Genomic DNA, 14,653 nt, shown 5'->3' with positions numbered 1-14,653 from the left:
ATGAATGAATGAACTATATGAAAATTTTGATGAGAATTTAAAAGGACTCGTGGGATGTATGGAAAGCAAGTGGAAATCCAATTGGTTGGTGAAGGACTAACTGGACACTTGTCAAGGAGTAGTTTGTGTACTAGTGAAGGATTAGATGGTATTATCTTTAGTTAAGTGAAAGTAAACTAGTGAAAGTAATTCGACAATTGACTGGCCACTGTAATAATACACAGTCAAGGACCAGTTGAAGATTGTGGACATTTGGACATTTGAATTCCTAGGGGAGGACTAGATGGACATTTGTTTTGTCAAGGAAGCAGGGAAGGAGTAGCTAGTCTAGTAAGTTAGGCATTTAGTTGGAAATGGTGGTCAACGTGATGCACATACAGCCGCACATTGTGCCTTACCATGGTCGGTGTGCGCCAGGAAGAGGAGATCCTGAATAATCTGGATGAGCGTGCACAGTTGTCTGTCCTCCTGGGGACTCTTGAGCCTCACCAGAAGCCTCCTCAGCCTTTCCTCCAGCTCCTCTGCGTTGTCCATCGGTCTCCCGAGATCAAATCATGGCAGCCGTGAGAGGCTCTTGAGGGAACCTTGAGGGATGATCACACAGGAGGCTGCAACTCGCGGCATGACCGCACATGTCTCACCGGCGAGACACTGAGACAACTTTCTCTATCGTTCCTCTTTTGTCTTTTGTGTCGCCTCTGCTTACTCCACTGTGGCAGACAGGCGTGCTCCTGCCTCCCACGATCACATCATATGACTGCAAACAGGAAGACGACTCAAAACTTCCCGTTTGGCTAGAAGACTCAAGGACTCGACTCTCCGCCAAGAAGCTGTCTATTTGTCCATCATCCTTGATTAAACTCGGTAAGTTGCTTATTTGGTGGACATAATTATATATTTTTTGTTAATGTGAGAGGGTTTTAAAAGCTGTCATGTGAACAACCCCACCCCCGGTGTCTATGGCAGCTGATCTGCAAACAATCAGGATTGACCGCGGATTGCTAGCGACTGGACGAACGCTTCCAGCACGTCAAGCGAACTGTCAAAGCTTCAACAGCAACATTTAATTCGGTCTATCTTAATTGACACAATTAGTTCAAGAAAATGTGAATTATGTCCTCACTTTATCAGTCTCCTCGTTTCTTGGCGTCAATTTCAATGACTCCCTTGCTTTTTCGACGTTAGCTCTATTTAAAGGCAATAATAAGCATATCTACAACAAACAAGTTCGTTTCTGCTTGACGCAAGATATGCTTAATTGGTTTACGATTTAGACCAAAAAATAATGCGATTTTATATTCCCGTCACTAAATAAAAGTTATATTGAACTTATATTGAACACCCAAGTGTTACACACGGTATAATAGCAAAATGTGTAATGTCACGCCGTCAAACAAGTCCACCAAGTTGTCTGCATATGGAAAAAGAGTGCAATTGTCATTGCATTTGTCGTATGTAATTACTGTCATTTACCCGAGGGATTAAGTGAAACAGATATTAAAGTGTACCTTATATCCTAATAAGTATATTTTTGGTTTTTCAGCGTTTAAAGTTGGAATAGTCCCGCATGACAAAGTACGCGAAATATCCCCGTACGCACAGGGCGTGACAGCTGAATAAACTTATAAATAACACGTACATAATCAGCCTACATAAACTGCAACTACACACTGGACAAGGCAAATGTAGATATAATAGATAGATATAAACTGTATTGCCTGTTAGCGCAGCTGATAAGTGTCTTTAAAAAAAAAAGTCCATTTCGCTTGTCTTGTTTTTGACGCGTACATATGACGTCACTACCCAGAGGTGGGGCTTAACGTTTTTTGGGGGGATTGATGACGTCACAACACAAACATGGCGGCACAGGGTTGGTCGTTCGTAGCTTGGCTGTAACCAAATCAACTGTTCGAAGTGGGTTGCCAGGCAGCTTTTTCCTACTGGAGGCGACGCCCGAGTGAGTTTTGTTGTGGTGAATGAAGAGACAGTTCCGTTAACTTTACAAAATTTACATTAGCCCGCACAAATTAGCAAGCGTATTACCAGAAACTTTTTTTGACTACGCAAATGTCAGTCTTTCAGGTGAAATGTTGGTAATGCTGTTTAGAGCGCAACATGATCCGTTCCTCTCGAGTTTCAGGCTTGTTTGGGGCCATTTGACACCTACGCAGACTCCTCACTGAGAGCAAAGGAAAAGTTCTATTCTCAAGTCAATTTATGTTCTCAGCTTGACCCCACTCCTTTCCACTTCCCATGTTCAGCGGACAGGATGAGCATAGCTTGAAGCACATGAAGAGCATTGTCATCATGGGCAGTAAGAATAACAAAGCGGAAGAGGATGATGGAGAGCGCCGCCTCATCGGGTCTCCATCAGTGGACGCTGCCTCCATTGGGGGGAACCCCCCTACACAGCCCTTCGTCTATGTGCTGGCCTTCTTCTCAGCCCTGGGGGGGTTCCTCTTTGGCTATGATACCGGGGTGGTGTCGGGGGCCATGCTGCTCCTGAAGAGGGAGATGAACTTGAACACCCTTTGGCAGGAGCTGGTGGTCTCTAGCACTGTGGGGGCAGCCGCCATCTCTAGCCTGAGTGGTGGCTTCCTGAACGGGCTGATGGGGCGCAGGTACTGCACTCTGGTGGCCAGCAGCATCTTCACCATTGGCGGATTAATCCTGACGTTTGCACCAGACAAGGAGATTCTCCTCGTGGGCAGAATTATCATTGGGTTTGGAATTGGTAAGTTTGTGTTTGTTAAAGCCTGCATGATTCTGCAAAAAAATATGAATTCAGATTTTATTGAGAAATTTCATTGGGCAAACTTTTTCACACGCACACACGCTTGTGGCAAGGTTCTTCGTTTAAAATTTTAAATAAATTATTATCATTATTAGACACCTCATTGTCTTGTTCTTCTTTAAAGAAACTTCCATAAGTGTTTCTGCTGTTCTTCATGGCACATTCCAATAGGACAGTCGGCAGTAAACTGGTAAACGTTTTCTTTTTAATAGAAATGCAAAGTTATAACGCCAAAAACATGGCACAAAGCTAAACATAAGAAGCAAAAGGGCTTCTGCTGCAGAGAATGTAGAGTAGGAGAACGTCGACGAGAGCCAGGAAGCAGGTAATGAAGTCATAATTTAGTTGAACAACATGGCAGGCAGGTTGATTACAAGATAAACAGCATGATAACACACCAATGAAAGTGAACTGTGATGTACAAAATGATGAAATGGTGTTTGCTGCAAATGATGGGCAGAATTAATAATTTGGATTTGATGAATTTGATTTGGAGCATCAACAAAGTGATTGTGACTGGGCTCCACATTACACGCAGGTTTTATGCCAGGAAGCTGATAACAGGAGGAGGAGAACAAGGTGATGTTGCTTTAAACAGAGCAACAGGTAGCCAGCTTTTTACAACAAAAGGCAGTGCAAGTGGATGTCAACAACATCAATACATGCATTCCAATGTATGACAGAAATAAGATAAGATAAGATATGCCTTTAACACCACTACACCAAAGTTCGACAAAACAACAAGGTGCCATTGCTGAGGCAGAAAAACAAGCTGAAAGGAACATCTACATAAATGAGTGTTTATATACATCATACATACTTTTATAAAAGTATGTATGATCTGTGCTGATATCAGATCAATACTGGAATCAGATCGGAAGTGAAAATACTAAAAGATACATCAAATAATGATACTAAAAGAACGTAAAAGTCTGTATAAACAATATTTATCGATGTATTAACTGTATGAGGTAATATATAAAGTATAGAGGAAGTATGAATTAACACCAGTTTAATTCCGTCTCCTAGGCATAGCCTCGATGACCCTGCCCGTGTACATCGCCGAGGTTTCACCACCTCACATGCGAGGTCAGCTCGTCACCATCATCACCGTCCTCATCACGGCCGGCCAGTTCATTGCAAGTGTGGTCGATGGCGCTTTCAGCTACATGAAACACGATGGTTGGAGGTACACGACACCTTGTCTCTGCTCTTTCACACCGTGGAGTTAACTGGCCTTGTCATTACAAGTCTGATTGTGCAGCAGTTTTCATGCAGCAGCATTTGTCCTGCCTTTGTCAGCATATTCATGTCACTGAGTAATTTTGTTGGTCTGCTGAAAAAAAAATTCAGTTTCACATCCTCCATAAATTGTGCTTCTCTTTTTAACAGAATTGTAGTATCTATTTACTGTATAGACAGGGGTTCACAAAGATTTTAATCCACACACACACACACACACACACACACACACACCAGTGAGTGGAAAAATACCTCAATTGTTAATCACCTGAACGTTACCGTCATCATCAGGTCATGGTGGCGTCTTGTCTTGAGGGTGGTCTGAGTTTTTGCACGTCTGCAATAGAAAGACAATGAGTTAGTACAATGCAGTTGACAGGTTAAGTTCTCCAGGAGTATAATTCCTGGTTGTTAAAACATGCTTGGTATCACGCCGCATGGTGGACATGTGGTTAGCATGTTGGCCACACAGTCAGGAGATCAAGAAGAAGACCTATGTTTGAATCTTCTTGGGTTTTCTCCGGGTACTCCGGCTTCCTCCCACATTCCAAAAACATGCTAGGTTCATTAGCGACTCCAAATTGTCCATAGGTATGAATGTGTGTGTGAATGGTTGGTTGTCTATATGTGCCCTGTGATTGGCTGGCTACCAGTCCAGGGTGGACCTATTGTGGGCACACCTTCCCATGCCACTTTCATTCATTCATTCATTTTCTACCGCTTTTCCTCACGAGGGTCGCGGGGGTGCTGGAGCCTATCCCAGCTGTCTTCGGGCGAGAGGCAGGGTACATCCTGGACTGGTGGCCAGCCAATCACAGGGCACATATAGACAACCATTCACACTCACATTCATACCTATGGACAATTTAACAGTTAACCTAGCATGTTTTTGGAAAGTGGGAGGAACATGCAAACTCCACGCAGAGATGGCCGAGGGTGGAATTGAACCCTGGTCTCCTAGCTGTGAGGTATGCACGCTAACCACTCAACCGCCGTGCCGCTTCCCATGCCACTTCTTGCCCAAAATCAGCTGGGATAGGTTCCTAGGTAACGCTAGTGAGGATAAGCGGCATAGAGAAGCGGGATTTGTTATAACACGTTTCAACAACTGCAATGTGTTTCCCATATTCCCTAAAGTCAATGCTGGAATCCCAGAGGCTACACATTTCTAGAACTGACATCCTTGACATCCTGTTATGTTTCCACCTCACTCTTTCATAGATGATTGTAAAGGCAATCTGGAATGGAATGGCCTTTATTGTCATTATACAAGCTGTACAACGTGATTGATTGACAAACATCAGGATGGTGTGCCCATTACCTTTCTGTATATAGCATTGTGACTAATTAGAAAAAGTGGAAATTCAAGTTGCTGACTGGCAAACATGTTTTAACATCACATTGCCTGCAGCAGCTGTCACTCAGCGTCATGTGTTGTTTGGTGACATTCACTTTGCATGTAGCCAACGCTTTAAAACGTCCCTCACATAAACACTGGAGTGAATTAATCCAAGGTTACGTTAGTACGGTAGTTTATTTCGACATTTGAACACACTGTCTAAGTTAGGGGGATCCAAATGCATAAACACACAACACATTAAAAAGTTAAAGGAAAATTAAGCTATATGAATAAAACATCCACGTCATATACAGGATACAGGAAGTCCTCACAGTTTATAAGTCAGAACCTGTACCTATATCTAAATTATACCAAAATGAACACCTAAGTCACTGCCACTGGACAGAGAACACGTGTTATATACATTGATTACATTTTATAATGTCTAGTTTTATTTTACTTATCTCTTTCCTTGTATTTGCTGTACTGAAATCAGAAGTGTCTGCCTTATGCTGAGGGGAGACAATGAAAGAAAAAAAGATAACTAAAAACAACATAAGTGCCATTGTCCTTCCTCAATATAAACAATGTATCCTTCCACCAGGTACAAGTCACTATTTATCTTTATGTATATTATTATTAAATTATGGGTGTGCATTGTGAACACACTACACACAACACACTACATTGGAACCTCTAAAGCTGAACACCCCTGAGGTCATTACGATTCTGATTTGTACCAAATCCTTTATTCATATGTGTCCTCACTCCTCAGCCCAGTTTCCATTTTATACTATGACCACTGTTTCACTTTCCTCTACTTCACGGTTACTTCAGGTACATGCTGGGTCTGTCAGTGCTGCCGGCCATACTGCAGTTTGTGGGCTTCCTCTTCCTTCCTGAGAGCCCCCGCTGGCTCATCCAGAAGGGCAAACACGAGCAGGCCCGCCAGGTCCTTAGCCGGATCCGAGGCTGCGAGGATGTGGATGAGGAATACGACTTCATCAAAACTAGCATTGAGGAGGAGGAGAAGGGGACAAGAGGAGGTGAAGATTCCCATATGAGTGATGACCGCAATCACCATGCGGTGTCTAAACATTACTGTTTTTCAGGGGGTCTCATCATCTTTCACATGCTCAGCCACGGGCCCACCCGCAGGGCTCTGATTGTGGGCTGCGGCCTTCAGATGTTCCAGCAGTTGACAGGGATCAATACAGTCATGTAGGTGCTCCCCTTTCCTGACTGCTCTCAGGTTTCCAGCATGTTTTTCACATGTTTTTCCCCTCCTCCAGGTACTACAGCGCCACCATTCTACAGATGTCCGGTGTGCGTGATGAAAGGCAGGCAATCTGGTTGTCTGCCGTAACCTCTGGGACCAACTTTGTATGCACCTCGCTCAGCATCTGGCTGGTAGACAGAGTTGGACGCAGGAAGCTGACGCTGGGCAGCCTCACGGGTCCGTTGTCACTTTTTTCAGCATTTACCAATTTGTACAAAAGGGTAGCATAGCAGGCTGATTGTTCGGAAAACTTAAACTAATAACCGACAGGACGTGCATGACAATGTTTCCGTTGTCTATAGTCTGCTAAGAGAGGAAACTGGTTGAGCAGGTTTTAAGTGAGTCTGCAAACAAACAGTTGGCAGAGGTCTTCAAGCTCAAGTATCTCCAGTTAGTACTAAGCAGGGGGATGCATTTAAAGTGACAAGTGTATCTTGCTGTGATACTAAGCTGCTTATAGTCTTTACACTGCCATGTGTCTCCTGGGGCGAAGGCGGTGCTGCTCAGCATTTTAACCACTGCTGGAGCCAAGTCCATTTAGCCTTACACTGCACACTTAGCCCAGGATGACAGCATTAGGAACACACCTAATACGTTTTCTATTAACCAGACTGTGATACGTCAAAGAAAACAATGAAATCTTTTTTGTATTGTGGTTGTACATACTGTATACTGTGTATTTGTTATACTCTTGTGAGTAGGGTTGGGCATCGTTTGAATTTGATTCCGGTTCCGATTCTGATTCCTTGTTTCAGTTTCTGATCCTCACAATTTTTGATTCTCATAAGGGTTTGCATGGTTTAAATGATAATGCTAACCAGAATTATTTTTGGATGAAACAGCTGAACTTTTCCATCAATTGTTTAATGATATTAACTTTTTAGCAATTGTACTATGAATTTCTTACTGGGATGTTTTCAACCAGTTTGTCAATATCAAATCATTCAATTTTAATAAAAAGTTTCATTTTACAGTAGTGGCTGCATGGCGGACGAGTGGTTAGCACGTAGGCCTCACAGCTAGGAGACCCGAGTTCAATTCCACCCTCGGTCATCTCTGTGTGGAGTTTGCATGTTCTCCCCGGGCATGCGTGAGTTTTCTTCGGGGACTCTGGTTTCCTCCCACATTCCAAAAACATGCTAGGTTAATTGGCGACTCCAAATTGTCCATAGGTATGAATGTGAGTGTGAATGGTTGTTTGTCTATATGTTCCCTGTGATTGGCTGGCGACCAGTCCAGGGTGTACCCCACCTCAATTTTGGTGTAAGCAATTTTTCATGACACCCTTATTTTGTTAACACAATTATACAGGATAGCGCTCGTATTTTGAAGTTTGTTGTGTGGCTTGAGAAGTCATCTTGAGTGTTTGTAACAGAGACTTACTGCGCAAGTAAATGATGAATTGCTGTAGCTCCTGTCCTTATTTCCACTGATCTTCCACATCAGCTAGCATCCTGAAATCCTTGATTACATTGGCATGAGACAGATGTGGTAGAATAAAAGGTACATAGTGAGCATAGAAATTTTAATTGAAATGAAAACATTCGAACCGGTTCCTGTCAATGCTCGATGAGACTCAATGTCCAACTCTACCTGTGAGTGACATGACATGCTATTGTTTATCTCCTGTCACTCAGGTACCGTTCTGAGTCTCACCGTGTTGTCAGTTGGCTTCTTGCTGTCAGCACAGAACTCTCCAGCTGTTACACTCCAGCCGCTCGACTCCCACAACTCATCCTGCACATTATACAGGTGAAAACACTTAGCTTTCTTATGCAATATGTAATGTAATATCTAATAGTATAATTAATTTCATTTATCTTTTCCCAGATTAAGAATACTGTAGTGTACTGTATAGTGTACTGTACTGTTCCACCCTGACTAAACACTCTGGTTAGACATATATACAGTATGCTCATGCCTTTTTGCCCTGCAGGTCCTGCTCAGACTGCATGTTGAACCCTGCTTGTGGATTTTGCTATCATGAGAACAGCAGCAGCATATTTGACTCCACCTGCCTTCCCGTCAATCAAAAGTCCACTGACCACTCAGCATGGGGACAGTCAGTTATTAACTTGTTTGTCTGCGAGGAGGCAGAGCGATCCAGTAAGATCCTGATATTTCTTGCAATATCCATCATCCAGGTGTGCCAACCAAACAGAGGGGCCAGAGAGTCCATTGTGGGCGTACAACTTCTGTCCCACTTCCTACTCCTGGGTCGTCTTGATGGGCCTCCTCCTCTACCTGACTTCTTTTGCTCCAGGTGTGCAAGCGCTCATGCTTTTACTTCTGTTTTTCGGTCATTCCTTCCAATTTTGTGGGAGGGTGACACATTCTTAACTATCATACAAGTATAAGTGTGTATTTGCATTTGCAACCTACGTTACTGTATTGGTCCTTGGCATATTGTAAAAATTAGATGCTCGATATTGGCCTTTTCACCGATATCCGACGTATGGATATAGACAGGGGCAGTTCCCTCAAACTATAACGAGTAGCGAACACATTGTTTCTTTTACTGTGATGCATTTGACTTTGTTCACTTTGTACAAAATAAGACAAACACTATAATATGCAATACAAGTTATTGCTGGGTTACAACCATGTCATATAAAGGCAGCTGCCTCACTTCTGGTCTGATGCTTGGGGGCAGAGTGATGGTGTGTTGCATAAAAGACATGAAACAGTTGAAACCAAGGCAGTCAGCAGTGAAAACACATATCTTCTATTCTTCCTGAGGTGTGATATTAGAAGGATTGAACAAAGACGCTCTACTCCGCCCTTGCATAACCAGCTCCTTATGTCATCTTCCACATGACAGGGTGAAGTGTCGTTATGTTCTTAATTTTTTACATTGTTCATTGTTTTGTTTCCTGTTTGGTGCGACTAACAGATGCTTTGTGGCCGCTTGGAAGCGTGTGCAGTGGTACCTGTTTCTCATTAGTAATCAATGCTATTTAGATGGAACGTAACACTTTACAGTCATTGCACAATGAATACTTGCAATCCGAAGGTGAAACTTGCTAATCATTCTACTGAGCTAGCAATCTTGTTGCCTTTTATGGAGGATGATGCAGTTTGATGAGTTCTTGCATGCAGATATCAAGCAAAAAAAATGCAATAGCTCAGGTATTATTAGATTTTACACTAATTCACTTTCACTTTGTCACCATAAAGTGACAACATAACTTTGTCAACATAAAGCCTAGATGTTTTGTTCAGATAAATACCTTAGAGTAAAAGTGTACGTCCTTGGTCTACATCACTCACACTGTACACAGAACACATAACGGACACATAACGGATCAAATACAATAATTCAATGAAACAGTCCTGCACACTGCAAGGGAGGGAGAGACGGGAAATCTCAGTAATTAGTGAGACCACTAAGCTTCTTCGTTATCACTGTCGATTTCATAGGAGCATATCTTTTTATGCGTTCAGGGATGCAATCTTTATCCCACATGATGGTCACAACAGTTGAGTGATCTAGACCAAGCATGCAGGCAATGTGGGTCGGCGTTTCTGAGCATTTTACAGCATAAAATTTCACTTCACCCCGGGCTCGCACTGAATCCGTTGTGGCTCCGTTGCACCTACTGTGCAGCCGCCGGAAACATTCCGCAAGATTGAAGTCCCTGTTGTAGTCTCCCACAAGCTCTGATCGGTGCAGCTCCTGCTCTGGCGGTTGTACGACATAACGGAAAAAGTGGGACTCTGTAGCTGTAGCACTCTCTGGCTATTGCAAGCCAAATAGGAAGTCAGATGCCTTGAGGTTGAAATGTCCGGTGCATTTCAAAATAAAATCTGACTGAAAACACTATTATGTCTTTATATTGCCTGGCAAATATTGGTTACAAGAACTACCTGTATACAAGGTTAGTTATTGCTTGAACATCTGCTTTCGTGAGCGTGGTTTCTGCAGCCGGAGTGGATGTTCTCCACAGTGCCAACCGGAGTGCGAACGGCACTTTGCGGCAAGCCGGACTGGATCAGGACCGGAGCTGCAATGTAGGCGGTGTGAGCCCGACATGCTATTTCATTTTATATTACCTTTTTTTAATACTCTGCTATCCAAAGAGTCTGTGTCATGCTTAGGACACATAATGAAGGAAAAAAGTTACCTAAAAATTATGTATTCTTACGCCGCTGACATGTATGTAAGTAGTTCTATTTTTTTCTATTTTTGTATTGACCTCCATTGAATTAGTTTTTGTATCTTTAAGGACACAATGTATCTAAGCGTGTCTTTTGTGTGCTAGGAATGGGCCCTATGCCTTGGACCATCAACTCTGAGATCTACCCACTGTGGGCCCGCAGCACAGGCAACGCCTGCTCAGCAGGAGTCAACTGGATCTTCAATGTCCTCCTCTCGCTGACTTTCCTTCACATCGCAGAGCTTCTCACCTATCAAGGTGCCATAAAATATAAAAATGGTTGTTAAACAAGAGCGAGTCAAGAGCTTTACGGTGAATTACTGACTGTCCTCCTGCAGGCATCTTCTTCCTCTACACGGGCTTCACAGTGCTGGGCCTCCTCTTCCTCTACTGCTGCCTGCGGGAGACACAGGGTCTGCAGCTGGAGGATATTGAGAACCTGTTCATGGGTCCACTGTGCTCCTGCGGCACCTCCTCAAACCTCAACAATCAAAACATCCAGTACATCCGGGTAAAAGGCAACAATTACCTCCCCTCTGACAACGACGCCTCAGACGTAGACTAGATTTTGGGAGGTGGATTGTGCTTTTCTAATCTCTCTTTTGGATTGCCTGTCTTTTTTTGGGGTGTGTATTTGGGAAGCCTGCTAAAGCCGGGAGAAAAATAAGGACCGGCTGCCCTCTAGTGGCGAGGAGCAAAAAATCAGCAAAGTTTGCACTAATGATTATCCCCCCCCCATGGCACCTTCTGCTTAGGCAACTCTCTCATCACTTCCTTTGTGCCTCTTTTACCTGGGAAGTTAAGAACTCGGTACCATTCTCTTCCTGACTTTTTGTTTGTCATCTTATTGTTGGCCATCATCAATAATAATAATATAATAATAATACATTTTATTTTTATCTTTGCAAAATACTCAGACACTTTACAGAAAAATTGAGTTGAATAAAAACAAGTAAACAGAGTAAAAGATACGTTAAAATACAACATTGATTCGTTTATACACAGTTAAAATATGAGTAAAAGCGGGGCGGGTCACAGCTGTCAGGTATAAAAAGTTAGACATTAAAAACAGATTTAAAGAGTTCCAGAGGGTGGGGGCAGCGATGGCGAATCAAGGTGGTGGCACCACACAACAGGATTCAACAGGATTCTCATTGTGGTCCTCAGCTTTGGAATCACAAAACATGATAGTTCTGTTTCTTCTGTGTGATTATTGTTTTATATTTATATATTTACACACTCCAGCGACACAACCTCATATACCATACCGTATACAGTGGCAGCTCGATGCAGCAGCATTGGGCTATTAAGAGTCAAAACATTTTATGGGCGTCTCAATTACTGACGTGGGATAAGTTCCCAATAAGTGGGAACATATTGTTTACTTAGCTGACATTCACATTTTCTACAAATGGGAAAAGTACTGTACTCCATGGTGGTGGAATGGAAATTGGGCTTTCTCTTTCTTGTTCCTTTTTTTTATTTGATACACATTCCTGAGTCATTATCAAGCTTGGTCATGGTTCATGCCGATCTAAGCGCTTCATTTAAAAATATATTACTGCTTTTAATACATCATACATACATTGACTCCAGTCAAAAATGTTTTTAGAAAATTCCGGAATTCATTCCAGCAGACTACGGCACAATGGGCTCAGACAGCGGCATAGCCTATATAACTGTAAGTACAGCTGCTGGGAAAAGCAAAAAAACTGAACTAAACAGGATGGATGTGCACTGGAGTTTTATTTCCGCCTTGTATGCAGGATCACACAAAGAATAAAACATATCATGTACAAAAGTTTTAAAAATGGACCTCGGCGGAGGTAGAACCCAGTGGCAAAAGTTCATCTTAGCTTTTCTAAATGTATCTTCTTTTTAATGGGTAATCTTCTTTATTTCCACAGCTCAGATAACAAGTGACCAACTAAATGTACTGATCGCCTTTCGACACAGGCTTCTCTTTGCATTTCCAGTCTGCTCTTCAGCATCAGCAGCATCTTTAGCCTCATGTTCTTAAACTTAGTCCTTTTTCTTTCAAATGTTACAATTGAAGGGCTATAGTCGTAGGTGTTTTTTAATGAAATCACTGTTTTAAATTGACAGTGAAATAGGAACCATAGAGGGTTTCATTCCATTTGAGGAGAGAAACATGTCAAACTAAATATTAGCCACTTTTTCAATATTTTGTGTGTGTGTTTTGGAATAACAATGAGACCGATACATATTTATGCATGCATTCATGCATATTTATTGTAGGATTGCTAAAACAAATGCTACATGAATCAATGGTGGCCTAAGACTTTTGTGCAATGCTGCAATACATTCTTGTAAGATTTTTGATGGGCGTTTTGGAAAATTTATAGAAAGGTCTAATCATATTTATGTGATTTTTTTTCTATGTTATGTTATTTCAAACATAGTCATGTCTGTTGAGTTATTCACCTGTAAGTCTTATTGAAAATTGCTTGAATACAAAACCAAAAATGATTATAAAAATGTTTTTAGAGAATAGAACTTGTAAAGTTCTGGTATTTTCCTTAAAGGAAAACTATAAATAATAAAATATTTGAAATGGGTGTGTGATTTGTAATGGAATTTCAATTCCTGCTCATGCTTGGCTATTTCACTGTCACAACTTGTTTGCATCCAAACAAAGTGAACAAAGTAAACGTTCACACCAAAACATGTTATAGCCACACGGTGGCACCAGTGGTTATCAGTAGTCTTAATAACATTCAAGAACTCAAGTTTGTTTGTTTTTTGGCGTGCTTGTACACGTCTTTGAAAACACTTGACAAGTTGAAGCAACCATTGGAGCAATTTCAAAATACAGCTAGTATAAAAGCAGAAATAAGTAATATAATTCAATAATTAGCTCACGTATAATGTGCACAACATATAATAAAGTGGTCGTTTTTCCTTCCTAAATGTGTTAATAATTCAACCTTTTTTGTGGACCACCTCTAGTTATGACGTCACTCCACACAGGCGTGGCGTAGTGATGCATTGCGGTTCCCTTACCGGCGCTCCTGGAAACGGCGCGTGCGTGCGCCACATTTACGTGCGTGCGCCTTTACGCCATGATGGTATCCGCCTCGCGCTCGCGGATGCTGTGGCGGCGGTGCAGGTAGACACGTCACGTTACGTCACGCCACGCCGTCTGCTCAGGATCACGTCGTTTTTGTAGGGAGAAGAAAGGTTTCTCCGGTGCGTGTTTGTGCTGACATGGCGGCGTCCGTGTGGCGCTAAGCCGCGGTTCCGCAGGGCCGACGCTGGCTTCGTTTGGTTTTCCTTTTTAAATCGAGGATTATTTGAAGGAGAACCATGACGACTGGTCAGGATGAAAGTTCGGTTCGTGTGGCGCTGAGGTTAGTCCACTTTAATGTGTATCTGTGTGCGTGTGTTACCTGCCTGCGATAGCAAGCACCTGCCTGGCAGGTCCAGCCGGGCCTGGTGGTTCTCCCCTGGAGGCTTCCAGCTGTGTCCTGCCGGCACAACACCGGCTGTGGGGTGCAGGTGGTGATGGATGGATGGATGGATGGATGGATGGTGATGATGATGTAACGGTCATAGTGAAACGACGCCATCTGGTTGCATGTGGTTGGAAGCAAGTTCTTTGTTTGGACACCTCCTGCTTTTTTTTGGCCCACATCTGGTTCGACGAGCTCTCCAGGTGATTTGAGTGATATCCCCCTGCACCAAATAATGCTACTATGACGCAGTTATGTTGTGCCCCTTTTTAATGACACCACAAAGAGCGTCATCACCATGTGGATGACCACCATATTTCCTCCAAGGCACTACTTTGAATGAGAAAAACAGCACAAGTGACATTTAAT

The 14,653-nt window shown here is 42.7% G+C and overlaps 3 protein-coding genes across 15 annotated transcripts in view; 2 read left to right on the top strand and 1 right to left on the bottom strand.

Moving 5' to 3' along the window:
- The window catches only part of lrrk2 (leucine-rich repeat kinase 2), a 32,734-nt gene extending 30,958 nt beyond the window's left edge, over window positions 1-1,776 (bottom strand). For all 6 annotated transcript variants that reach the window (XR_009130240.1, XM_058076667.1, XM_058076668.1 and 3 more), the window contains exon 1: window positions 399-1,776. Coding sequence is in view for 5 of the 6 variants with exons in the window: in XM_058076667.1 (XP_057932650.1) it covers window positions 399-534 (136 nt within the window). In the remaining variant the exon portion in view is untranslated. The remainder of the gene's footprint in view (window positions 1-398) is intronic.
- LOC131131721 (proton myo-inositol cotransporter-like) lies at window positions 630-13,390 on the top strand. 5 transcript variants are annotated; one of them, XM_058076678.1, is made up of 13 exons: window positions 1,824-1,957; window positions 2,262-2,734; window positions 3,824-3,983; window positions 6,213-6,421; window positions 6,488-6,596; window positions 6,668-6,831; window positions 8,292-8,406; window positions 8,591-8,716; window positions 8,799-8,917; window positions 10,917-11,069; window positions 11,150-11,322; window positions 12,424-12,492; window positions 12,719-13,390. In XM_058076678.1, the coding sequence occupies exons 1-13, from the start codon at window positions 1,839-1,841 to the stop codon at window positions 12,725-12,727; spliced, it is 1,998 nt and encodes a 665-aa protein (XP_057932661.1). In that variant the 5' UTR covers window positions 1,824-1,838; the 3' UTR covers window positions 12,728-13,390. The 5 variants fall into 5 exon arrangements, with proteins under 5 accessions (XP_057932664.1, XP_057932661.1, XP_057932660.1 ...); XM_058076681.1 differs by lacking the exon at window positions 1,824-1,957 and adding an exon at window positions 630-864 and having other exon boundaries at window positions 12,424-13,390; XM_058076677.1 differs by having other exon boundaries at window positions 12,424-13,390.
- Window positions 13,391-13,848: 458 nt separating this feature from the next.
- The window catches only part of kif21a (kinesin family member 21A), a 32,785-nt gene continuing 31,980 nt past the window's right edge, over window positions 13,849-14,653 (top strand). For all 4 annotated transcript variants that reach the window (XM_058076676.1, XM_058076675.1, XM_058076673.1 and 1 more), the window contains exon 1: window positions 13,849-14,182. In XM_058076676.1, the coding sequence (XP_057932659.1) occupies window positions 14,139-14,182 (44 nt within the window). In that variant the 5' untranslated portion in view covers window positions 13,849-14,138. The remainder of the gene's footprint in view (window positions 14,183-14,653) is intronic.

This window comes from Doryrhamphus excisus, chromosome 6 (assembly GCF_030265055.1).
Source record: "Doryrhamphus excisus isolate RoL2022-K1 chromosome 6, RoL_Dexc_1.0, whole genome shotgun sequence".
Classification (NCBI taxonomy): Eukaryota; Metazoa; Chordata; class Actinopteri; order Syngnathiformes; family Syngnathidae; genus Doryrhamphus; species Doryrhamphus excisus.
This window is presented reverse-complemented; position numbering and strand designations above follow the sequence as displayed.

What these genes read in the sequence shown, in the direction of transcription:
- LOC131131721 (XM_058076677.1), top strand. Translation starts at nt 1,839, where the DNA reads ATGACGTCACAACACAAACATGGCGGCACAGGGTTGGTCGTTCGTAGC. An exon ending in CTACTGGAGGCGACGCCCGA is followed by an intron (nt 1,958 to 2,261) that starts GTGAGTTTTGTT and finishes TCCCATGTTCAG; the next exon opens with CGGACAGGATGAGCATAGCT. An exon ending in GGAGAAGGGGACAAGAGGAG is followed by an intron (nt 6,422 to 6,487) that starts GTGAAGATTCCC and finishes ACTGTTTTTCAG; the next exon opens with GGGGTCTCATCATCTTTCAC.